This window comes from Callorhinus ursinus, unplaced genomic scaffold, assembly GCF_003265705.2.
Source record: "Callorhinus ursinus isolate GAN/ISIS: 27379988/994484 unplaced genomic scaffold, GSC_fseal_2.0 scaffold52, whole genome shotgun sequence".
Lineage (NCBI taxonomy): Eukaryota > Metazoa > Chordata > Mammalia > Carnivora > Otariidae > Callorhinus > Callorhinus ursinus.
Window position 1 is genome coordinate 7,486,297 of NW_027397114.1, and position 23,825 is coordinate 7,510,121.

A 23,825-nucleotide genomic window follows, 5' to 3' on the forward strand; every position below is an offset into this window, starting at 1 on the left:
GAGGGTGAATCTCTTCTGGGTAAGTCATGGCCTCAGATGGTAGGTAACTCAGCTTCCTGCTCTTTCAGACGGTGATGATCCCTGGGCCCCAGCTGAAACCCTGGGAAGACTATGAAGAGCCACAGGGAGAGGCCTATAAGCCTCAGCTATCCTGATGGCAAAAATGACTCCTGGGTTGAAACATGTGATGAGGTGGCTGGACTCTGTGGAGTCTGGGAGCTGTGAAGTCCATCATCTCTCCATCATGCTGTAGAAAGATCTACCTTTGTCCTTTCCTCTCCTGCTCAGGTGTTTCCAGCCATCTCCTCGGCAACCATGGCTGATGGCTGGTCCCAGGTGGGTGGGTAGCTGATATGCACATACATGAACCCACTTCTTTCTTTTTAAATTGTATGTCTAGGTTCTGAGTCTCAATGGAAAGTATGTTTTGGATACTTGTTTTTTCTGCGGCAGAGACCATCAGGAGCAAACTGGCAGAATTTTCTTTTTAATTACAATGCAGGGATTAGAGTTTGAAATAAAACACTGCCAGGGTGTTGGACAAACTGTGGTGAGTTGTGTACCTGTCCCCGGGCTTAGGCTAGAAGTAGACCAGAGGGCAGAAATGGAAGATGGGCTGAACTGTGAGTGATGGGGCTTCCAGGAAGTCCAGACGTGGGAAGAATAATTAGTGTTCATTGAAGATTTAAGGTTTTTTCTCATATACTGACTCACTTAATCAGCATTTGTACTTCATAGAAGAATGTAAATCCAAAGAAATCATTTATCCTTCAGCCTTTGGATTGTGTTCCTAATTATCAGCTGCATCCTGGTGTGGTCCCAGGAAGCGTGGGAGGAGCTAGGGGCCATGGGGGAGGTGATACATTTGGGTATTCCATCTGTAAGACTTTGTTCCCTGATTTTTAGCACCTCTTGGAGATGGTGACTGTTCTTTCCAGTCCCCATTGGTAAGGCAAATGTACTAGAATATGAACCTGTTTTGAGTGAAACAGCCTTGCCCCTCCTTGTTCCTGAGCTCTAGCTGGGCTGTCGGGAGGAAGATGTGGGACTTGACCTGCTTCTGTGTCCTGGGTGGTCTGAGGTATGACAAGGGAAATCACTCTGTACCAGCAGCAAGCTTGACTTGTACTATAACTTTCATCAGCCCGGTGTGGGCTCCCCTTAAAAAACAGGACCTTAATTGTCATACTTTCTATTTTCCCAGCCTAGAATTTTTTTCAATGAGTCTGTCACTTGGGGTCAGGATTAATCTGTTCTCACCTTATCCTGAGAGCAGAATCCAAAGAACGTAGAATCAGGTCAAGAATAACCTAACTCCTTGGAGTGCCTGGGTGTCTCAGTTGAGCATGCAACTCTCAATTTTGGCTCAGGTCATTATCTGAGGGTCCTGGGATGGAGCCCCAAGTTGGGTTCTGCACTCAACAGGGGAGTCTGCTTGTCTCTCTCCCTCCCCCTCTGCCCCTCCCCCCAATTACGCTCTCTCGCTCTTTCTCTCTCCCTAAAATAAGTTTATTAAAAAAGAAGAAGAGCCTAACTCCTCAGTCTTTCTGAAACTACCATCTCAGCAAAGCCTCCAACAGACCAGTTCTCACTGGGGAAAACTGATGTTTTTATAGCAGCTGCCGAATGCAGACTACGGGAACAAGATGTGTATGCCTAGGGGAGAGGCAGCACTGGTGGGTTAATCCAAAGCAGCCACTCTTAATCATACTACTTAAGTCTCAACCCTTTTGGCTTAAAATGTACATCATTTTGAGGCATTTCTGCTGAAGTGAGGTTTGGCCACATCCTATTTGCCTGAGCCCTGGATTAAGGCAAATTGAGAAGGCAAGTGCTTTCAGCAGGATCCACAGCTGGGGAGTATGGAGTAAGGGGACGTAATCCGGGGAGGATAGGGAAGCAGAGAAATGAAAAGAGCGCACTTACTGGGCACGTGACCGATTGAGCTCTGAATATGTAGAAACAGTGCTTCAGATGACTGTTTCCTCCCACTCCCCGAGGTCTGTGTCAGGGGTCTCTAGATGATCCTGAATGGCGGCTAAGCACTAGCGGCCACCAGGGCACCAGAGGATAAGTGCAATTTCCGTTTCCCCTTGGGATCAGATCCAGCGGAGCAGACGGCCCAGATGTAAAGGATTGGCTTGAAGGGCCAGGCAGAGACAGTCTGCAGTGCCAGCCACAGAGCTGGGGACTGGCTGAGAATTAGCCAGGCCACCCCGAAGGCCTGAAGGCTGCAGTGTAGTTACCCCGGGCTTACTCTTGTTTCCCTACCTATCTGCTGTGCCCGTTTAAGAACATTGGAGAAAGAAAATCACCGTAATGAATAAGCTAGAACTAACTCTGGTGGTCAAGAAAAAGCATTCGTTATTTTTCCCCCATGGTTTATTTCACAGCAGGGGTTATAGGAACAACTTTTCTGTTCCCAGCTAGACCAGACCCAGTGGACTTGTTCTGATGTGTGGTTAGCAAAATTATCATCGGCTTATAAGCAGTGAGGTTAACTAGCCAGAGCCCAGAGCAACAGTACACTTTAATTACTGCTCTGAACTCCCAGGGCAAGGGACCAGGTAAGTGGGAGGGGCTAGATATGGGAACAAGGGCATCGAGTCCCTGAAAGACTGGGTTTTTCCATTCCTTGTTTTGGAAATAGAGCATTTTGCTACTTTTTCTGGCAAAGTCCTGAAGCTGCCCAGGGTATTTATATGCAAACTCATTTTTTCCCCCACTGGGTGTTTGGTCTCCTTGTTTTGTCTTTTTCTTCCCTGTGAATGGCACCAGGATCTGCGCAGTTAGAGGGTGGGCTTATTGCCATCTCCGGGGCCCCTGCCAAGCTCGGCCGTGTTTAGTCTGTCTGTTTCCTCCCCCCACCTCACCCCTGCCAATGCCAGGACTTTGACCAGTGCTTTTCTCCTTCCTCATTTTCCTCTGATCGTATGCTCTCATTCTAGGACTGTTCTCTAGGACCACTTAAGCAAGAGTAGCCTGAACTGACTTGAGAGGATAGAGCTGAGCTAAGAAGAAGGTTTTATTTTAAACAGTTTTTTTTTTTTTAAGATTTTATTTATTTGACAGAGGGAGACACAGTGAGAGCAGGAACACAAGCAGGGGGAGTGGGAGAGGGAGAAGCAGGCTTCCCACGGAGCAGGGAGCCCCATGCGGGGCTCGGACCATGACCTGAGCCGAAGGCAGATGCTTGACGACTGAGCCCCCCAGCACCCCAAGAAGAAGGCTTTGTGTTTCCGTGATGCACCTTCCCTTGCCCTCAGGCCTCAAACGTGCCTGGTAGCATTACTCTTTCTGAGGGCAGTTCTTGTGCCGGCTGTAAACAGGACCTGCTTGCTTTCTTGCTTCTTGGGAAGGCAACTGATGTGGGCCTCTTGTTACTGAGCAAGTGATTTGGAGCAGTTCTCACATCAGAACCAGAAACTCCCCTGGCTCCGATTGCACCGACAACAGAGAGGGGTCCCTTTGATGACAGCCCTGGGAGGCTGGGAGGAGAGCGAGCCAGTGAGATGAACTCTAGATGTAAGAGATGGGGCAGAGGTGGGGAAGAACCATCTGAAAAAGCTAGCAAGGGGCACATGCAGACGGAGAGGGGGTCTAGAAGGGAGGGCTCCCCCCGGGCCAGTGTACAGGACTTGGAGCCACTGCTTTTTCTTCTGTGCTCTTGGTCTCTGGTGTTGCTTTGGATGCCAGATGTTGATAAGGAAGTAGGAGTGCTTGATTGGCTGTATGTCAGCAGCCAAACAGGGCAGGTGTGAGATCAGTACGGCAGGAACTAGAGATCCAAAGTCAAGATGGCAAGGTCGTTAAGGCATTTCGGGCCCCTCTTCTGAGCCATTTAAATTTTTCGCCTGATTTATCTTTGAACTTGAATTAAGTGGCTTCACAAGCTGCCTATGGTGACCTTTACAGCCTTTCTCCGTCCCTAATGTTGCCAATGACTTGCATGGTTTCATTTCTTCTCAGAAAAGGGGGTTTCCGTATGAGAACATGTGGGCCGGGCCTGCTGACTTCCTTTCTTCCCTAACATTGGCTGCACAAGCGGGTGTCCAGACACAGCTTGTGTCCAGTCCTCTAGCTGGATGGGAGGGTTCCTTAGAAGCAGAGGGTCTGGCCTTTGTTCTCTGGAGCAGGAACAAAAGTGGGAAGTAAAGAGAGGGTGAGACTCTGTTGGGGTCTTCTGAGCCGCATCTGTCTTGTACAGTTTGTCTTCAGAATGAGTTGACTTCTGGCCTTGTTGGAGAGGGGAGGTGGCCCAGTGTCTCTGACTCAGCTCTTGTGGGAACATGTAGGACTTGGAAAGGACCTTGGCTCCTGAAAACCAGCCACCTGATGTTTCACCTCACGTGATGGAATTGTTACTCGCAGTCCCAGGGATAGACATTTGGAGGGGAGAGTTCCTTAGGTGGAGCTGTGGAAGCCCCTTCTCCTTGGTCTTCAGTTAAGGAGGAGGACTCCTGAGCCTCAGCTTCTTGGAGACTCGGCTCTGGGGCTGAGCTGGTCCTCCGCGCATGTCCTGAGGCTCCTTGGAGCTCTCTGACACCTTCCGGGGTAAAAGTACTGGCTGCCTTGCTCACCTCAGGGCGGGAGGTTTTGCTTTCTGGAAGGAAGCTACCTGGAGATCTGTGGACTAAAAGGCATGGTGGGTTCTCAGGGACTGTGGGGAGAAATATTTCTGTCTGAGTTGCTGTTAAAGCCAGAAGGCCGGATTCCTCAGATGGGGCTCCAGTTCCCTCCCAGTCACAGATGTCTGCCATGATGCCCTTTATCCCATTCCCTTCTGGATCTGTGACTTCCCATTGACACAGCTCTGCCATCCTGCTGCCCACACTGCTTGCTCCCTGGGGACTGCCTATGGGTTGGCCAGCTTTGGAAGCGTCTGGCTGGGGCCAGGGCGCCCCCGAATCTGTGCCTTCCTGGGGGCAGACTGTCTCCTCTCTGCTGACTTTAGCTGCTTCTTTGGAAAAGTGTTCTTCAGTCCCTCCAGATGCTGCCTTTTGAAGGATCATCTCTCCCTGCCCTTGGGACTTTCTGTCTACCTCTTGTTCCAGTTGCCCTTTCTCTGCGGCTTCTTTATTCACCTCCCAAGGGCAGATTTCCAGTTCTTTGGCAGATGGAGCCTCTTCTGCTTCCCACGGACACACTTCTGCCACCTTGGCCTCCACACTGCCTGCTTCCTCAGAACTGCCTTTGTCCCTGTCAGAAGCTCGCAGGGCTGGCTGTGGAGGCAGCCCCCCAGAGTCTTCACTCTCCCAGGGACACACTGCCTCATGTTTCCCATCTGCCCTCTCTGGCTTCTCCTGAACCACCACAGCTTTGGGCTCTGGTCTTCCTGGGACTCTCCCCTTCTCCTCTTGAGGTTGCCCTTTTCCATCTTGGCTTGCTGTCCCTTCATCAGGGACACTTTCAGTCGCCTCCCAGGGGCAGATCTCAGCTTTGGCGCTGCTGTCAGGTCTAGGAGCATCCAAGGCGGGAGCATCCCATGGGCACACCTCAGCGAGCCTGCCCCCAACGTAGACCAGTGCCTGAGAGCCAGCTTTAGGTTGGTCACAGCCCTGACTGTCCGGGTGAGAGAAAGCGCCTGCCGGCGCCATGCTTTCCCATGGACAGATAGATTGTAGCTTGTTGCTTGCTTTCCCCCCATCTTCAATAGTGAATTTTGCTTTGGAAGATGGGGCTTTTTCTGGGATTTTGTGTTCTGGGAGGGAGCCCGTCTTTGGGTCTTGTGTCAGGCGCCCTTTCTCTGCTGCCTCATCCCTCACTTCCAAGGAGTGTCCCTCTGCTGCTTTGCTACTCGTGCTGAGGGGTGAGTCTGAGGCCTCAGGGCCCTGCGCAGAGGGTTCCCTCAAGTCCTTCTCCCAAGGACAAACAGCTTCCTGCTCTTGACTCCGTTTTGTCTCCCATTTTGATATGTCTTTTCCCAGGGAGGTGAGTCTCTCCTTTTCTAGAGTTTTCTCTCCCTGCTCTGCTGAGTCATTCCTCTCTTGTTCCGATCCCAGCCCAGTAGCTCCTTCATTCAGCTCCCAGGGACGAATCTTGGCTTTCTCACTGGTAGGCGCTTTGTCCACTTCCCAGGGACACACCTCAGCTGCCCTGCAGCTCATGCGGTCCAGTTCCTGGAATCCAGCTTTTGGTCTCTCTGTGCCCAGAGTGTCTGAATGCCAAGAAGAGCCGCCTGGATCCAAGCTTTCCCAGGGACAGGCCACCTCCCGCTCCCAGGCCGGCCTCTCTGGCTTCTCTGGAGCAGTAACAGCTGTCTTGCTGGGGCCAGGACATGCAGAAGCCTTTCCTGTGTCGTTTGGAAATTTCCTAATGGCCTCAACTCCCAAAGCTCCTTCCTGCCCTGCTCCAGCACCCACCTCCCAGGGACAGACCTCAGCCTTCTCAGCAGGCACGGTGTCGTCCGTGTCCCATGGACAGATCTCAGCAGTTTGGCTTCCCACACTGCCTGACACGTGGCAACTGGCTCTGGGTCCGTCTGTGTCTTGAGGACCTGGTTGTGGGGAGAAGCTGCCAGGGTCCCCGTTCTCCCAAGGACAGACTGCTTCCTGCTTTTGGATTTGTCCTGCGGGCTTTTCCCCAGCTGTGCCATCTTTGATCCCTGACATTCCAGGCGCATTCTCCTTGTCCTTTTGAGATGCTCTTGCTTTTGCTGTCTGGCCCGATGTCCAGTCCTCCCTTATTCTTTCATTTACCTCCCAAGGACAGAGTTCTGCTCTGGCAGGTATTACTTGCTTCAGCTCTGGCCTGGGATCTTCCTGGGGACCTACTTGCGTTTCTCTGCTTCCTCCATTGCTAAGGAGTTGGCCACCAGCTTTGGCCGAGGAATTATCTAGACATGGGCTGGAGGACCTAGGGGCTGAGCTCTCCTGGGGACACACTGACTCCTGCTGTTGACCCCTTTTCTGCACCGCCTTCCCAGCTCGTTCTCCCATCTCTGCAAAGAGCCCTTGTCTGGAGGCTTTCCCCTTTTCCTGGAGAAATTCTCCCCCTGTCCCCTGACTCAGCATTGCCTTCCCAGCTACCTCATCACCCAGCTCCCAGGGACAGATCTCTGCTTTCCTGATAGGAGTATCTCCTGCCTCCCATGGACCCACCTCCGAGATGCTGCTGCCCAAACTCCCGGAGCCCCCAGGGGTTCCTGGGGCCGGGGTGGGGACTGCCGAGGGGCCCCGGAAATCTGTCCTCTCCCATGGACAAAAAGACTCCAAGTTTCCACTCAGTTTCTGTTCTTTCCAGAAGGTTGCTTTCTTGGAGGTTTCCTGCTTTTCCTGGGGAAGCTTCTTCACTCCTTCCTGGAATGGTTTCCCATTCTTTCCCTCGAATGCCTCCCAGGGACAGAGCTCTGCTTTGGCAGTGTCAGGTGTACAAACTTTTGTGCCTGTGGCTTCCCACTGATGCTTCTCCACCTCTCCAGCTTCTCTGCTGCCCACTGCCTCAGACCTGCCCTTGGTTCTGTCAGAATCTTGAGAGACTGACCGAGGGGACAGACTCCCGGGATCGGCGCCCTCCCAGGGACACACGGCCTCCTGCCCCCTGACCAGCCTCTCTGGCTTTTTCCGGGCAACAGCCGCCACACTTTGGGGCTCTGACTTCTCCGAGGCTTTCCCTCTCTCTTGGGAGTCATCTAGAGCTTGTTGTAACGTTCCCTTCTCGGGGGCCCCTTCGCTTGCCTCCCAGGGGCAGATCTGGGCCTTGTAGCCGTGGTCAGGCTGACTTGCTCCTGACTGGGTGACTTCCCTGGGACACATCCCTGCCATCCTGCGGTCAGCACCACCCAGGGGCTGGAGGCCAGCTTTGGGCAGTTCCCGCCATGCACCAGGGGCTTCTTTTGCTCGCTCAGCATTTTTGTCCCCAACTGTGCCTTGCCTGGCTTGTCTCAGTGTAGCAGACCCCGCTTTACTTGCTCTCTCTACTTTCCCCTCCCCTAGACTGTGGGATGTCCTCCTGCCTCTGTCGTCTTGTTCCCTGCTGCCCTCCCGGTGACAGACTTGAAGCATTCTGCTGGTGTGAGCATTCTGTTGGTTCTGGAGGGACTCATCATCACAGGGTGCAAGGGTGGCCTGCTTACTCACCACCGCCTTGGGCCAGCCTAGCCTGGGGGATCTGGGGCATGCCCCTGCACCCTGTCCTGCAGCTCTGCCCTTCTCCTCTGTCTCAGGACTCCCTCCCTCGCTCTCCTTCTCTTTGTGAGTGCTCCGAGAACGGGTCAGCGCTTTGATGGCCAGGCCTAGACTGTGCATGGAACCCTGCTGCATGGGGGTCTTGAGGCTGTGGGATTTAGAGAAGACCTTAGGCTTGTCCTCGTCGCCCTCACCAGCTCCCTCTTGGAGACGTCCGTCCTTTGTGACCGCTGCACTCTCCGCGGTGCCCCCTTTCTCGACTGCAACAGAGAGAGCTCTCCAGAGCTTGGCCCGAGCTGGGGCAGGGGAGAGGCTGCTGTGCTCGGGCCCTGGGGGGCCTTCTTGAGCCACATTTCCTTTCTTGACTGGCAGTTCTGCATTCTCCCAGGGGCAGATGAAAGTGAGTAAACTGGGGCTTTGGGGGCATTTGGGGACTAGTGCCAGGGCAGGGACTGGGGTCGGGGCTGGGGCTGGGGCTGGAGCTGGCATCAGGGCTGGAGCCAAGGTGGAGGTGGGAGACAGCCTCCTCGGCTCTCCCGGGCAGGCTCCTGACGGGGCCGTGATGGGCGTGGAGACCTGGTGCCGGACCGGCGGGTGAGGCAGCCTTCTCACAGCCTCCTGAAGCCTCCCGGCGGCAGCGGCAGCCATGTGGGAGCCGTCCACACCGCAGCTCTTGGCCGGGGAGGGCGGGGCTGACAGGGGGGCCCCTTGAGCTCGCTCCAGCCTCCTGGCCGACGACGGCCTCCTCCCCGGGCTCGCCAGGGCTGCCTCGGCCTTCTTTCTCTCCTCTCGCTCCTTGGCCTGCCGATAGGTCTCCTCCAGGTAGGCCTGGCTGGCCACGAGCAGGGCCTTTTCCCCGCAGCCTGCCACCACGCTGAGCGACTTCTGCAGGGACGCGGGCCGGGCTCGGGGGAGCCTCTCGCACACCGTCAGGTTGTGGGCGCTGGCCGACCGGAAGCCCAGGGCGGGGGGCCCGTCCACCGACTCCAGGCTCTCCCTGCTTTCCCTCGAGGTCTTGGCCAGCTTCCTGCGCAGCAGCGAGTCGAGGAGCGGGGCGTCCTGCTCCCGGCGGTGGCCCCGGCGCTCGTGGTCGTAGGTGCTGCGGGACTTGCGCAGGGCCGGGGGCTCCTCAGAGACCTGGAGGCTGGAGCTGAGGAGCCGGCGGCGCGAGGAGCCAGGCAGGCTGCCGCGGCTGGGGGAGCCCATGTCCCGGGAGTGCTGCCGGGCCAGGGCCTCTGGGAACTCGGCCAGGTACCTCATGAAGGAGTGGCCCAGGCCCCGGCGCCAGCTGCCCCGCTTCTTAGGCAGGTGCGGGTTGTTCGCAGCCATTTCCTTGGTCTTGTGGACCTCTAGCTGGGCGTAGAGCTTCTTCAGCTCGTCCTGAGGGGAGGGGGGCGTGAGGAGAGCGGAGCCCACTGTCAGGTAGAGGGCGAAGCTCTTTCCAGCCCCTGGCTGCCCTGCCTCCCCTTCTCCCGGCCATTATTTGGACCATTTTCTCTGGAGCATCTCTTTCCCACCAGGTTGTGTCCCTTCCCTGCTTGGAGAACTCTCAGAATCCACCCGTCTGCTCTGAGCCACATCCGCTTGGCCCTGAGGGTGCAGGGTGCACTCCTTTCCCTGTGATCTGTTGGGAGGCCACCCGCTGGAGGACGGGAAGCCTGGGTTCGAGGCTGCTGACCCAGCCTGTGTCTGAAGGCTATTTTCTTGAGCTCTCAGAGCCTCTGCTTCTATGAAGTAACAAGAGCTGGCTGCCTACTGTTAGCTTCCTTAGGAGGGTCACATGAGACTGGTGGTGTGAAAAGTGCCCTCTTCAGGTGCAAGTAAGGGAATGGGACTTTGAGAGTCTTCTACTTTGGATTTCTCCCCAGAGCCAGCATCAGCATCGGGAGAGAGACTGGGTTCTCCACAAAGTAAGGGGTGCAGGGTGGCATTGCTGTGGCCGGCGCCTCCACACTGTCCGGCCCCTCTGCGCGACTGGGGCCTCGGTTCAGCCTCTTCCCAGGGGGGCGGAGCCCAGAGGGAGAGGAGGACACGGGGGAAAGACAAACAGGCAGAGGCAGTTGGGACAAGGAGGGAATTGGAGATGTAAACAAGTCAGGTGGACAGGGAGGCCCCAGTGGAGGTGGAGGGAATGGACAAAATGGCTTCCTGAGGTTGTTCCCACACCGTAGGTTTTATCAAACAACAGGCTGAGACCGCCCGGTTTCCTTATTTCCTACCCACTGAGCTTCTGATCTGGGTTACATGACTATGCCACCCCTAAGCAGAAAAGGAAGGGTAAAGATACTCTCCTGATGTAAGACTCAGGAAAAACTTCCTTTCTCTAAGACTGCCGGGCCCGGGGAATGGATATCCGGCTGTGGAAATCTCTGGTAGCCACTAACCGCCTGAACTACGCAGCCCCGTAGCTGGCCCTCCGGTCACCAACTGCCCAAGTGTGCTGCCCCTCATGGTGCCCCTGCTGCTGGGAGTAGAGCTCCACCCACGGCTCTGACTCTCACTTGCCAAGTGGCCTGGGCCTCAGGGATCTGGGTTCTGGGCCTCTGGGGGTCTTTCCACTTAGGCGGTGTGTGACCTCATCTGAACCGACTCAGGGGAGGCGGCTGAGGGCAATGGTGGAGAAGGGAGGGGGACAGGTCTTCGAGAGAGGGAAAGCGAGGGGCAGGGGAGGGGCCCTGCAGGGTACACAGCCCAGGCAGCAGGGCGGCAGTGATGCTGACCCAGTCCCTAAAGCAAGCATCCAAAGCAGGCAAGGAGGGCGGCACATACCCGAATGTCTCCGGGGTCCAGGCTGTGCTCACTCCAGGCTGAAGCGATGCTGCTCTCCAGGTAGGAGCCTGAGCGCTGCAGGTCCAGCTCGTCCTCGTACACCTCATCCACCATCTCCTCCCGGGGAGGAGCCCCCAGCTTCTGGAACTGATGGGGGGGGTATGACGGGGGTCGGGGGGAGAGTCAGCTTGGCTCCCTCTTTACTCCTATTGCCACCTGCCCCGTGGAATCTATCTTTACTTTGGGAATCTTCAGCCCCTCTCTAATTTGCAATTCCAAGGGCACGAAGAGTTTTGCTCCCCATCATCCTCCCTGATTTTCTTTATCTCAGAGACTGGGGAGGGGGGGGGTCCTACGCAGCTGCCCCCACAATTCCTAGCCATGTCCTTCAGCTCCCCGACCTATGTCTCTGTAACTGCGTCCAAGTTGATTTTTCGGACCCCTCCAGCCCTAGCTTGGATTTCCTTTGCCCTGAGATGGGAGGCAGAGAGATACAGTAGCTTCCTCCCCACCCCCACCCCAAGCGGGCTCCTCACTCAGGCCCCTGTGGCTCAGCCCACTCACGCCAGGGTGTCGTCCTCACTCTGACCTGGAGAGGGCACTGTGGCGGCAGCAGATCCACGGTGCACCTTACAAAGGGGCTGGGGTCTGGCTCACAACCAGGAGGGGGAAGACCTCACCTTAGGAATGAAGATCAGAGCTAGTGTGGTGGTGACGGTGCTGTGGGTGTGGAGGAAGAAGAGGAGCAGGGTCCAGTCTGGGTGCAGGGAGGGAACCAGCACAAACCTGAGGGTGGGAGGGAGGGGACCGTTAGCTGTGGGTGGGCGTGGCCTCTTCCCCCTCACCTGTCTCACTGGCTCACCTCCCAGCCCCAGCCCTGATCTCTGTGGAGGTTCCGGGTGGGTTGAAAAGGGCCCTTTTCCTTCTTCTTGCTCTCTCTAGGACATAGGTCCTACCTCAAGGCTCACATTAACCCCCACCTCCGAGAAGCCCTCCCAGACTACTCCTCTCTGGTTGCCTAGAGCACAAACTCATGCTCCCCCAACTCTGTTATGGGCCGCCCTGTGGGTTGCTTCTGCCCCTACCACAGCGCCAAGTCCTTGTGAACACTTATAGCAGGCCTGCTGCCGGATGGGCTGAGGTGTGAGGTGGGGGGAAGGGCAGGGAGAATTGAGCATATGTGGGAAGGAGCATGGTGGAGGTGCTGGAGATGTGGCTTAGGAATAGGAGAAGAATTAGGCGTGGGCATGTTTCCTCTTTTGGGGTGCTGGGTGAGACATGGGGTGCAGGGAGGGCATCTGTGGGGAAGGGAGAGAGCTACAGATGGGGGGGGCCTTCCTCGCCTTGCCAAGGCCCAGCCGTGTGTCGAGGATGGCTGTGGGATGGGGCTCCCGGGCCTGGGAGAGGCGAGTGTTGTGAGGTGGGGAGGAGTCGTGGGTCGGACGGCCTGCCCTTACCTGGCTGTGTGGAAGGCAGCAGAGAGCGGCAGCTCACTGTGCAGGGCGACTGCCATGTAGCGCAGCTCGCGGAGGGCCGAGGGTGCGGCTCGGGTGGCGTAGCAGAGGAAGCTGCCGCAGCCCAGGAGCAGCATCTCGGCTGTGGGAGAGCAGGGGGCAGAGAGCCGGGCACCAACTCAGCAGCCACGCGGCCCCTTTCTGTGCCTGGTGTGCTGGGCGGTGGGGGGGTTGGTGGTGCCTGGGCCAGGGGCACTGGGGACGAGGCAGGAGGGCCAGGTAGGTCAGGAGGACCCCCGGAGGTGCAGCGTGGAGGGCCAGAGGGAGGCGGGCTCAGCAGAAGCAGCTCACCCACAACCATGATGTAGTCCCAGCGGTCGTGATGGCAGAGGTAGAAGTGGCGGCCCATGGGAGTGTGGCCTCGGGTCACCAGGGGTGTGTGGCTGCCTCGTTCCAGGGCCCCCATGGTCCACACCACCAGGAAGCCCAGCACGAGCAGCAGGAGCAGCCCCAGCCGCTGCAGCAGCCGCCCAGTACTCAGGTGGGGGCCCCGCTGGGCCGAGCGAGACAGAAACACCTGGAGCACCCTACAAGGGTGTGGATGGTGGATGGATAGGGGCATGGGGGAGGACCAAGGAGGGGGGGTCCGGGTCTCTGGCCTCTGTCCATGGCTTCCTTCCCCTCCACGCCTGCCTGTCCTCCTGTCCTTCCCATGGTTTGCTGACTCCCTGCCCCCTAAAATGTTACATGCTGGGGAGGGCTATGGCGATAAGGGCAGGCCTGGGGCGGGGGGTGGGGGGGGAGATGGTGATACACCCGGGAGTAGAGCAGGTAAGGGTCTGGCTGGGAAGAACTCCACTCCATTCCAAATGAGCCGGGGCCGCCTGGAGTGAGCAGCACAAGAGCAAGGCCTGCCCCCGACCCTACCTATAAAGCTTGAGTATAATGGTGCCATAGACAGTGGCAAAACCCAGCAACCGGACCCAGCGGAGAGCGATGCAGCGGAATACACTGGGCTTGAAGTACAGGATGAAGACCTGGGAGAAGAGGGGGACAAAAGTCGCTGTTCTCCGATACACTTCCTCTCTCTGATCTGCTGATCTTCCTAACAGTTTTGCCATAGAGGCGTTGTCACCTCCATTCCTCAGAGAGCAGAGGAAGTATCAGAGAGGTTAGGTCATTTGTCCTAAGTCACACAGTAGGCCAGGGAGCTCTTTTTAGCCTAGGCTCTTTGGCTCCAGAGCTCATCAGGCCAGCCTGCCATTTGTAGATATGAGTACGGGGATTTTGAGGTCTCCGAATCTCCCTAAGAGGGCAGAAAGGAGGAAGGATTTTGGGGTTTGGAGGGTGCCAGGCGGGGATCAGGTGGGGCCAGTTTCTGGCCACAAACTCACAGGGAAGTAGAGCAGCAGGGATCCAAAAAGGATGGTTTCCAGCAGGACCACACCAGAGGTTCGGATCCTCTGTGAACCCAGGAAAGAGAGAGGTGGGTGAGCAGGGCAGTGGGAGGGCAGAGCCTGGGCGGCGGTGGGGGAGAATCTTAGGCCTGTTGTAGAGGTCGCTCGGTGGCCCTGGGCTAAGGCCTCACCCTGTAACATCAGCTCCTCCCTCTCCATCCACAGCCACAGCCCCCACCCCCACCACAGGCTAAGACCAAGGTTGCACATAGCTCCTGTCCCCCAGCCCCAAGCCTCTCCCAGTCCCAGCCGGGGCCTGGCTGCAGACCTGGGCTGCAGTCACAAGCTGCTGGAGCTAGAAGGATCTCACACGTTCCCCCAAACTTTGCGTCAGACTGCTAACCCCTTCTCTGCCTGATAACCATTCAGTTGACCTTCAAGCCTGGCTCAAATGTTACGTTCTCCAGACAGGCTTTCCCAGACCATCTCAGGCAGGACAACTGGGTCCTCTCTCGGAGCTCCCCTGGCAACCAACACACTCTTCCATCCTCGCCTCTGTTTTGCTGTGTTGTCATTTTCTTTATATGCCTACTTCCTGTGTTCAACTGGGAGCTCCATGAGGGTCTAGATCACTTCTCCCCAGTGCCTACACAGTGTTTTGAATCAAGTCCAATGCCTACACTTTACAGGTGAGGAAACAAATCTAAGGCAGTGGGGTCACTTGCCCAATGTCACCTAGTGGGTTAGATTAAGAATTAAGACCAGAGCCCTTTTCTTCTGAGTTCTAGTCTTAGGGAGTCTCTGGCCCCTACTTGATGCTAGGGACCCCATATAGGTAGGGCATGCGCAGGAGATGTGGGGCCTTCCTTGCCTTGCTCCGGCGGCAGCGGTAGGCGAGCAGCATGCTCAGGAAGACGGCCAACATGCAGCAGGTCTGGCAGGCCAGCACCGCCACCCGCAGCGCCGAGGCTTCCTCCACCAGGCACGGCCTGGCATCCACGCAGCTGGTGCAGTCCTCAGCACATGGCTGGCATTGCAGCAGCCCCCCAGAGCTGCTGTGAGGGGAGCCGAATGGCCCAGTAGGCTGGGCGACACTCTCTTCCAACCCTATAAAGAACAAGATGGGTGCAAGGAGAGGGGCATGGCCGGGGCATTACCAGCATTTTCTCCCACTGGTCACCGTAGCCCTCTCCCTGCCCTCCGACGGTCTGTCACCACCGGGGTCGGGCTGGGAAGGGGGGAGAGTGAGGAAATGGATACTCCCAGGGGAGGACCGGGTAACAGGAAGAGGTGACGCCAGGCTAGGGCTCACTGCAGGCTCAACTTGCGTCAGACTGGCGCGTTGTGTATGGGCTCATTTTCAGAAGGCACAGACACCCCACACTGGACCCTGCCTGCCTCGCTTGCCTCTTTCGACCTTCTGCCCTCGCCCCGCAAGACCCCTCCCAGTGTCTCTTTCCAGCTTTTTCTCCCCAGATGCCCCCTCCACCCAGCCCAGCCTGGCCCTCACCACAGTTAACATACCCCTGGAGCGGCTTGCCCCGTAGAAGCCAGGTTGGCAGCGGCAGAGGTAGTGGCCAAGGACAAAGCCCCGACTCTCCAGGGGGACACACTGCGGAGATGACAAACACGACAGGTATTTATATGGGGCTTTCCTCCTGGGAAGAGATGGAGGGTCCACGTACCTTCCTATCCACAGCACCTCCTCCATACGAGGGACCCCTGCCCCCCTGCCCAGAAGTCCTACCTAGTCCTTAGGAAGCCTTCCCTCTCTGGAAACCCTACTCTATCCCCGCCATTGCCTCTTTTCAGCAAAGAGTATGGGAAGAGATCACCCTTTTATTCTGAGTGGCAATGACAGGAGCCTCACAGGACCCATTTCCCAGTGCCCAGCTGTTGGTACAGCGAGGTACTGGGGGAGATGGAAGTGGGGAGAACTTGGAGTCCAATCATACCTGTGTGCCTACATCCTGCCTCAAGGGGTCCTCATCAGCCTCCCTCTTTGGCTCACAGGTGGGTTGAAAAGGCCCCCACAGAGGAGCAGCTCCCTACCAGGAGCCATCTGGCTTTGGCACAGGACTGCTTTCCCCAGCCCTAATGCCAGGCTAATGCCAGGCTGGAGGGATGCCAAGGCCAGCTCTTTTTTTTCCAGCTCTGTCCATTGATGTTTGCCCAGCAGGGGACAGAGCAGACCTCAGGCAGGGGAGATGAGCGCACGGATGAGGTCAGATCTGCTGTGGGCAGTGGTTAGGGACAGACCTAACAGTGGGACAAAGGAAGGGGTTCGCCCTGGGGGGTTCTACATTGAGCGCCTGACTTCACCTAGAAAAGTTACAGGGTGGTGCTTCTGAAATTGCGGCTCAGCTTCCCTTCTTGCCAGGAGCACTAGAACACGCTATGTTCCTGCCACCGTCTGCACAATCAGGCCAATGTGCACTGAGAGGTGATGTGGCTGGGTTTAATAATGCACTGAATAATGGGAGCCCTTCTCCATCCCTGGACTTAGAGTTCCAAAAACATGTGCCCCAAAGAGCCACAGATGCCCAAACCCGCCCCCCCTCCCAGCAGGCTGCAGGGCTCGCCTTGGCTTCGGTTCAGCTCAGGCACGACATGCGGTCAAGTGCAGCCATGGAGCGGATTAGTTCACTGCCCTCCCAGTTTCTCAGTCCTGGGCTTGCAGGATTACCAGCCATTGCTTTCCATTATCCAGATTCTCCTGCATCCATGGCTTTGAGTCTGCCGGCATCTGGCTTGGGTTCCATCACCTTTACCAATCCCAGAGCTCTTCAAGCTCCTTCTTGAAGACTACTGCCACACCCCAACCAACAATTACACTTAGAAACCAAGAGCTCTGTCGACATGGAGAATGTCGTCCAGGAGAAGGAAAGGGGATGATTAACAGGGGCTCAGGAAGTGGTCCTGGGGATGGATCCTAGAGCAGCTGGTACCAGAAGGGAGAGAAGGCAGGGAGGCATACTGAGATTTCAAAGGAATGAGGGTGGCTATCTCCAGTGGGGGATGGGGAGTGGGCTGTAAGTGTCCTCACTTTTTTTTTTTTTAACGTAGGCTCTATGCCCAATGTGGGGCTTGAACTCAAGGCCCCCAGAGATCAAGAGTCACATGCTGTATGGACTGAACCATCTAGGCCCCCTTCACTTTTTTTCCCCAAGGTTCATATTTTTTATTAGTCATTCAACTTTAAGTGCCTGTTATGTATCAAGCAGGAGGAGTTGGGAATTTCTCAGAAATGACCATCAACATATCATTTCTGAATTTTCTTTTCTTTTAGTTTTTATTTTTTATTGGAATTTTTTTTGACAGTTTAAATGTCCTCACTTTTAAATAGCCTGTTATCTTGGGGCGCCTGGGTAGCTCAGTCAGTTAAGGGTCTGACTTCGCTCAGGTTATGATCTCTGGGTTGTGGGATGGGCTCCTTGCTCAGTGGGGAGTCTGCTTGTCCCTCTGCCCCTTCCTGCACCCCATGCGCGTGCATGCGCACACACACACACACACTCTCTCTCTCTCTCTCTCTCAATCTCAAATAAATAAAATCTTTAAAAAATAAAAATTAAAAAATTAAAAGCCTGGTATCTCATTTCTGTCTCTCTCATTGCTAGGGATTCCCCTGAAGCCCGGAGGTTGGTATGCTTTGGTCAGCTGCTCCTGGGAGCTGGGTGGGGGCAGGGATGGGAAAGGGGAAGGGAGGCAGGACCCGAGTGCCCCACCCCACCGTCCTCCTTATCCTTACCTGGGTGCTGTTGAGATCACACCGGTGTGTGTTAGAGTACCAGCCTGGCCCACTGGCACACTGATTGATGTCCACGCTCTGAAGATCTACGTCCATCTGCACCTGCCCCCTAGGGCAGTGAATTGGCAGTTAGGGGTGCAGTGAAGGATGCCAAGGTAGATATGTGCCCTCAGGCCAGGGAGCAATGCAAGCTTTGCAAGCTTTAGCAAAGGGGTTACAGTGTGTCAGGAGAGAGGGCACATCTGCATTCCATTTCTCCAGTGCTATTAATCCTCACTGTTTCTGTGGGCAACAAGTCTTCTTCCCTGTAGGTTGTTCCCCCGACATCCCTCAGCTTTTCAACATCCTAGCATTTCCTGTTTCTATCAATGGGTAGAGGGAGGGGGCATGTCAAGACATGTGGGAGCTGGGGTTCTGATGATCTGTCTGAAGGGAATTATCACACTTCTCCACTGCATGTATACACACACATATACATGCACGCACGCACAGGCACAGAACTCAGCTATTAACCACCCCTCGCTCTGCCCAAACCAGATCTGAATTGATCACAGCAAAGGAACTATGGAATGGAGCTGCCTGGCCCCAGTGCTCCCAACGCCTGCTCTGGGCTGAGCAGGGAGAGCTGGCTAGGGGCCAGGCTGCTGGCTGGCAGGAGGGAAAGCCTGCTGGGAGCAATGAATGGGACACATAGCTGGACAAACAATGTTGATTGTTGAGTGCCTTGCAGTTCTGTGCCATTTGCTGCCTCCTTCCCACCAGGGCTCCCAATCACCTCTTTATTCTGGTTGAAGGAGGAAGTCAGTTATTTGAAGAGTACCAGTCAGGACAGGCAGGACTGGAACCTACTTGATGTAAGAATATAGCCACTGGGAGTGACCCTGGGGACCTGGCCAACTCCTAGACAGAAAGGACAATGAATGGTTCCAGGCTTCTCCCCGAGAACTTTTCTTCCCTTCAAGAAGCCTCCTTTTATAGTTCTAGATTGCTTGAGAACAGCAGGTTTGACTCCTGGAATGCCCACGAGACGTCTCGTGCATGGCCTGTCACTGTCATCCACACTGAGCGCTCTCCTGCCTTCTCCCCACTACCCAGACCTGGGGGCCAAGACCTATGCCTGTCTGTACACACACATATGACTATACCTGCATACGAGTGGATTGATTCATCCGCACCATGTGCACTCACACCTGTATGTGTTAACTGTTACAGATTTCCCAGAGTCAACTGCAAATATACGCAGCTGAATGCAAATACACACATTTGTGCCCCCAGATACATATGTGTGTGCCAAATGGCCCACGCACAGCTGGCTGGACTAGGGGCCCCCACCCCCGCATACCCACAAGTGCATCAAAGACTGCACAAACCTACTTACCTGACCTCTGGGCTGAGGTCTGGCTTGAGTCCATAGAAGGTGGCAGAAAGTCTGATAAGCCAGCCAGGACGGAGCCGGCCCTCCTGGCATTCCAGGAAGGGAGGAGACAGCTTCACATGCTGCATGTCGCCCACATAGCCATCCCCCTGTGGCCACTTGGGGCTGCCGAGGCTCCCTAGGTCATTGGTCAGCACCCGCTTCTGTAGGGCAGAGGTGTCCGGGGCCCCGGTTGGGCTCTCCTCCTGTACTCTGCTCCCAGCCAAGTCCTGAAGGATGGTCTCCTCCCCCATCCGGGTGGCCTGCAGGGCCAGCGGCAGGTGGCTGGCCCCTGGTGGAGGGTCAAAGGTCAGAAAAGCCCGGTATGCCCTTGGGTCCCCCTCGGCCACGCTGCGGACCAGTGCCTGGTACCACTCCACATCCTCCTCCACACTGGACTCGCGGATGTCGTTGGCTTGTAGCAGCATGTTGAGGAAATTAGCGGCCTGGGCAAGGGAGCCCGCTGCCCTCCACAGGACTGGGGGGAGTCCTGGTCCGGCTCCTGTGCCATGGGCTTCGTAAGGCTCACTGCAATTAGCCCCCGACAGCTGTTGGGCATCTCCAGAGTAGAGAAAAGCCAGGGCTGCCTCGGCCCCCTCTGGGGGCACCCGCATGGGCACAGACCCCAGTTTGACTTGGGAGGACAGAGGTGGCAGAGAGCGGAGGGGCTGCGGAGCCCCCAGAGCCCAGCTGCCAAGGAAACAGCAACCCAGCAGCCCCCACACAGGGTGGGGCATGACCACTGCCCTGGGGCCCATCCTCAGGGCAGCTCTCAGGGACCCAGGGGTGCAGGCTGCCTGGGGGAATCTGGTGGCTCAGGAGAGCCCAGGCAGAAGCTGGCTGGCTCCACGCCTCCTATCCTCACTTTCTCTCTCCCTCTCTCCCTCTCTCTCTCTCTCACGTTGTGCTGTCTTGCCTGATTTTCCTTCTCTCTAACGTCATCAGCTGGCTTCTGGATGTAGGCATGAGGGCTCTGCCCCTCCTCTCTCAGTGTGACCCCCCATTGCAAACCCTCTTAATCCTGGCACCACCCCTCTTCCCTCCTCCTCTCATCGAGCATCTAGGCTCCCTTCCCCCACTCCCCACCCCACATCAGCTCCAGAGCGAGAGAAACGGGAGGGGGTTCTCTCCCTCCCTCCCTCCCTCTGCCCTTCGCTCCATTAGGAGAGATGGGCAAATCCAGGATGGGGTGTCATAGCAACCGCAGATGAGCTCGTGCCCCTCTCTCCACCCCTCTGTTCCACTCAGCCTCCTGGCAGCAGTTGCGCCGGGCATGATAAAGGGCCGAGCTGCAGCTTCTGGCAAGCTGCTCTGGCTGCCAGGACCCCCCCCCCACCCTGAACACAGTGCTGCCGAACTGCAATTTGAGATTTGGGGTGGCGAAGGTGGGGAAGAGAGCCTAATATAACCACAGCCAGTCTCCGTACAAACTGTGGCCGTTTATCAAGTGTTTCTTGTGTGCGTTATCTCAATGAATCCTTCCCACAAGCATTTGCGGAAGGTCAATATTATTATCCCCATTTCACAGATGCAGGCACTGAGGCTCAGAGACACACCCGAGATCACATAGCTCACTTTAAGTTGAGACTCAAACCCTGTTTGAGCTCTGACTCTCCGCACTGGCCCCCATCGAACTCCCATGACCCTGTTATTCAAGCCTCATTACAGAGGCATGAATCAAGGCCCCGAGAGGTAGAAGGACTCCCCCTAGGATCACATTGTCACTGTCGTTCATGACAGAGTGGGAGCCTCCAACAGGTCTTCACCTCCCCACCCAGGGGAGCCTGTCTGCTCCAGCACCACACAGTTAACAACCACAGCCAGTGGGGGGGGGGGGGGTGCACGCGTGCGCGCGTGTGTAATGGCGACAGGAAGAGAGTGAACAAAGTTTTGCTTCCGCTTCTTCCCCCTCACTTTGTCATCCTAAATCCTGTCTTCCTTTCTTCATGAAAAGGTGCCTAATCTCTCTTGCTCTTCCTGGTTTTCTTACTCCCACATCCTTCCCTTAGTTGGACATGATAACTGGTTCCCGGGGGGGGGGGGGGGGGGGGGCGGAATCGAGTTAGCCCTTCCTTGGATCCAGAAGGTGTGGATTCTTTTTTTTTTTTTTTTTAAGATTCCATTTATCACTGGGGACAAAGAGAGAGGTATAAACAGCAGGTTGGGGCAGAGGCAGAGGGAGAAGCAAACTCCCGCCGAGCAGGCAGCCCACCCCGACACGGGGCTCCATCCCAGGACTCTGGGATCACAACTGGAGGCAAAGGCAGATGCCTAACGGACCAAGCCACCCAGGCGCCCCAGGAGGGTGTGGATTCTTGCAGGTGTAGCCATGGAACAGCGCTCCTGCCTTCCTCTTCCTGCCGTCTCCCATCACGGCTGTGCTCCCCACCCCCCACAGATCCGGCCCCACATACACAAGCTGTCTCTTGGCTTCTTCCTCTCTCGCTCTGCCCACTCCCGTAAACCTTTGATGTCCCAGAGCACTGACTGTATGCAGGAAGGGATGGGTGGTGGTTTCTAGAAACTCCCCTTGCTTTACCGTTGGGCTCTGCAAACAGTTCTGCGTTGGATCCTAAGTGGGAACGTCAGAGTGGGAGGGAGAGGAGGGGCTTGAGGGCAGCCCCCCAGCAGAACCCCTGTGATGGCAGAACTGGAAGGGCCTCTAGCCCAGGGCCTTTCTCCGATAGAAAAGGAAACTAAAACTAAAACTGCAGGCCGGCGCAGCTGACCTTCTCAAAGCCTCGGAGCCAGTGAGTGGAGTCAGACCTGTATGACGCATGCATAGCTCTCTCCTCAGCTTCTGTGATTCTGTGTGCTGAGAGGGGTGGAGGGGAAAAGATACCCATTCCAAGGTGTTGGCCTTACTGGTCACTGTTAGTGGAGGGCCATAAACACATTGTATGAAGGCACAATAATAATTGTTTTGGTCCCCCAAGAAGCTTTTCATAATAACAACTACTAATGTTTGTGTCATGTTTTAGCATTTCTGTGTTAAGTGTTCCACAAAAGCCCCTGGGGGGGGGGATTATTACTGAACTATTTTTTGCCAATAAAACACAGGTGCAAAGATACTAGATTATTTGTTCTTGGTCATCCATCCGGGAAATGGTGTGATTAGGACTCAGAGTAGCTGGCGAGCTCCAGAAGGGCAGGGACGGTCCCAGTCTCCCTCAACACTGCAGTCCCGAGGCCTAGCCCATTGCTGAATGACTAAGTGACCTCAGGACCAGTTTCAGTTCTCTGGGTTTTTCTTCTCAAACCTTTGAAACTAGGGTCCTACCACTTGAGGGACCACCTAGATGGGCCTCAGTGAGAGAGATATGAGTAGACACAAAACCTGTTCAACAAATACACACAAATCCCAAGATAACACTTCCTTTGCTTGAAGCTGAATTTTCAGTGCTTTTTCCCAGGACCTGGGCTACAGGCCTGAACATTTAAGGAAATGGAGAAAGGCAATATTCCTTGCCCTGCCTTAGAAAAAGCTTGTGTGTGTTGTCCTGTGCCTCTGTGTGCTCTGGAGCAGTGGAGATACCCCAGATGGGGACACGCCAGGTGGGGACATAGCTTCCCTCCCAGGCCAAGAAAGTAGCTGGACAGCAGAGGGCGCTGCAGAGCTACAGACCTTGCATTCGGGGGCTAGGGAGGTTTTCCAGAGACAACCAGGCATCTTGGGGGGTCTTCTAAAGCCTCCGGTGTTCTGTGATCCTATAGCAATTTCTCTTCTTTTCTCCAGAAATCTGAGTGACACCTGCCAGGTTGCTGAAGGAGGGTGGGTGGTTTTGAATTCCACTGTACCTTTCCGAATTGTGTGACCTTAGGTAAATAACTCTCTGAGCTTCCGTTTCTTCATGGGCAAGGAAAGATGGTGTGCTGTGCAGAATTAGACATGAGTTTGTATCAGGAGCCCCTTGCAAAGCATGAGGTTGAACAACCATCCCACACTTATATTTCCATGGTCCACTCTGTGCCCTGCAGCGTCTCTAGTACGGGGAAGAGTCCATGATGGGCAAAAAGCCAACCTGGCTCCTGCCCTTGTGGAGTTTACAGCTTAGTAGGGAAGACAGATTTTAATCAAATAACCCCAAGGGGAGATGAAAAATCACAGCTGTTTCGTCAGTGTGACAAAAGAGCGGTCTGGGAGCTGGGTAGGGAGAAGTAAGGACCCAGGCAGAGAGATTTCCCTGAGGTAGTGAGGAGTGAGTTCAACTTAAGGATGAGTAGGAGTTTACTAAGCAAAAAGAGAAGGAAAAAGCCTTTCAAGAAAAGGGAATAGCTTATGTAATGGCCATATGTGTGTGAGCCTCACACAGGGCTAGCGGAACTACAGGGGCGGGAGAACAAAGTGAAGGTTGGTGGGAGATGAGGTCAGACAGAAGCAGGATTCAGATCACACAGGACCCCATAGGCCTCCTTAAGGGGTTTTCTCTTCAGCCTAAGAACAATGGGAAACCACGAAGAGTTATAATCACGGGTTATAGACAAATTTCCATGTTATTATTTTTTTATTTTAATTTTTTAAAAGATTTTATTTATTCATTTGAGACACAGAGATACAGAGAGAGAGAGAGAGAGCATGAGCAGGGGAAGAGGCAGAGGGAGAGGGAGAAGCAGGCTCCCCGCTGAGCCAGGAGCCCAACATGGGGCTCGATCCCAGGACCCTGGGATCTGGACCTGAGCTGAAGGCAGACGCTTAACCATCTGAGCCACCCAGGCGCCCCAATTTTAATTTTATTTTTAAGTAATCTCTACACACAACATGGGGTTTGAACTCATGACCCTGACATAGAGTCGCAAGCTCTTTGGACTGAGCCAGCCAGGTGCCCTGACAAATTTTCATTTTAAAAAGCTCTCTCTGGGGGCGCCTGGGTGGCTCAGTTGGTTAAGTGGCTGTCTTCGGCTCAGGTCATAATCCCG

General features: G+C 55.4%; 2 protein-coding genes across 4 annotated transcripts in view; one reads left to right on the plus strand and one right to left on the minus strand.

Annotated features, from left to right (window-relative positions):
• Nucleotides 1-545, plus strand: part of MRPL45 (mitochondrial ribosomal protein L45) — a 10,342-nt gene extending 9,797 nt beyond the window's left edge. For both annotated transcript variants that reach the window (XM_025859268.2, XM_073883828.1), the window contains one exon: nt 69-545. In XM_025859268.2, coding sequence (XP_025715053.1) covers nt 69-155 — 87 coding nt within the window. In that variant the 3' untranslated portion in view covers nt 156-545. The remainder of the gene's footprint in view (nt 1-68) is intronic.
• Nucleotides 546-2,908: 2,363 nt separating this feature from the next.
• Nucleotides 2,909-21,565, minus strand: GPR179 (G protein-coupled receptor 179). Of its 2 annotated transcripts, XM_025859267.2 has the most exons (12): nt 21,448-21,565; nt 18,873-19,200; nt 17,495-17,603; nt 15,271-15,358; nt 14,618-14,853; nt 13,744-13,812; nt 13,277-13,386; nt 12,701-12,936; nt 12,353-12,491; nt 11,576-11,681; nt 10,896-11,042; nt 2,910-9,506 (listed from the first exon to the last, which is right to left on the minus strand). In XM_025859267.2, exons 2-12 carry the CDS (start codon nt 19,160-19,162, stop codon nt 4,362-4,364), a joined length of 6,675 nt encoding a protein of 2,224 aa, XP_025715052.1. In that variant the 5' UTR covers nt 19,163-19,200; nt 21,448-21,565; the 3' UTR covers nt 2,910-4,361. The 2 variants fall into 2 exon arrangements, with proteins under 2 accessions (XP_025715050.1, XP_025715052.1); XM_025859265.2 differs by lacking the exon at nt 21,448-21,565 and having other exon boundaries at nt 2,909-9,506; nt 18,873-19,946.
• Nucleotides 21,566-23,825: the final 2,260 nt, after the last annotated feature.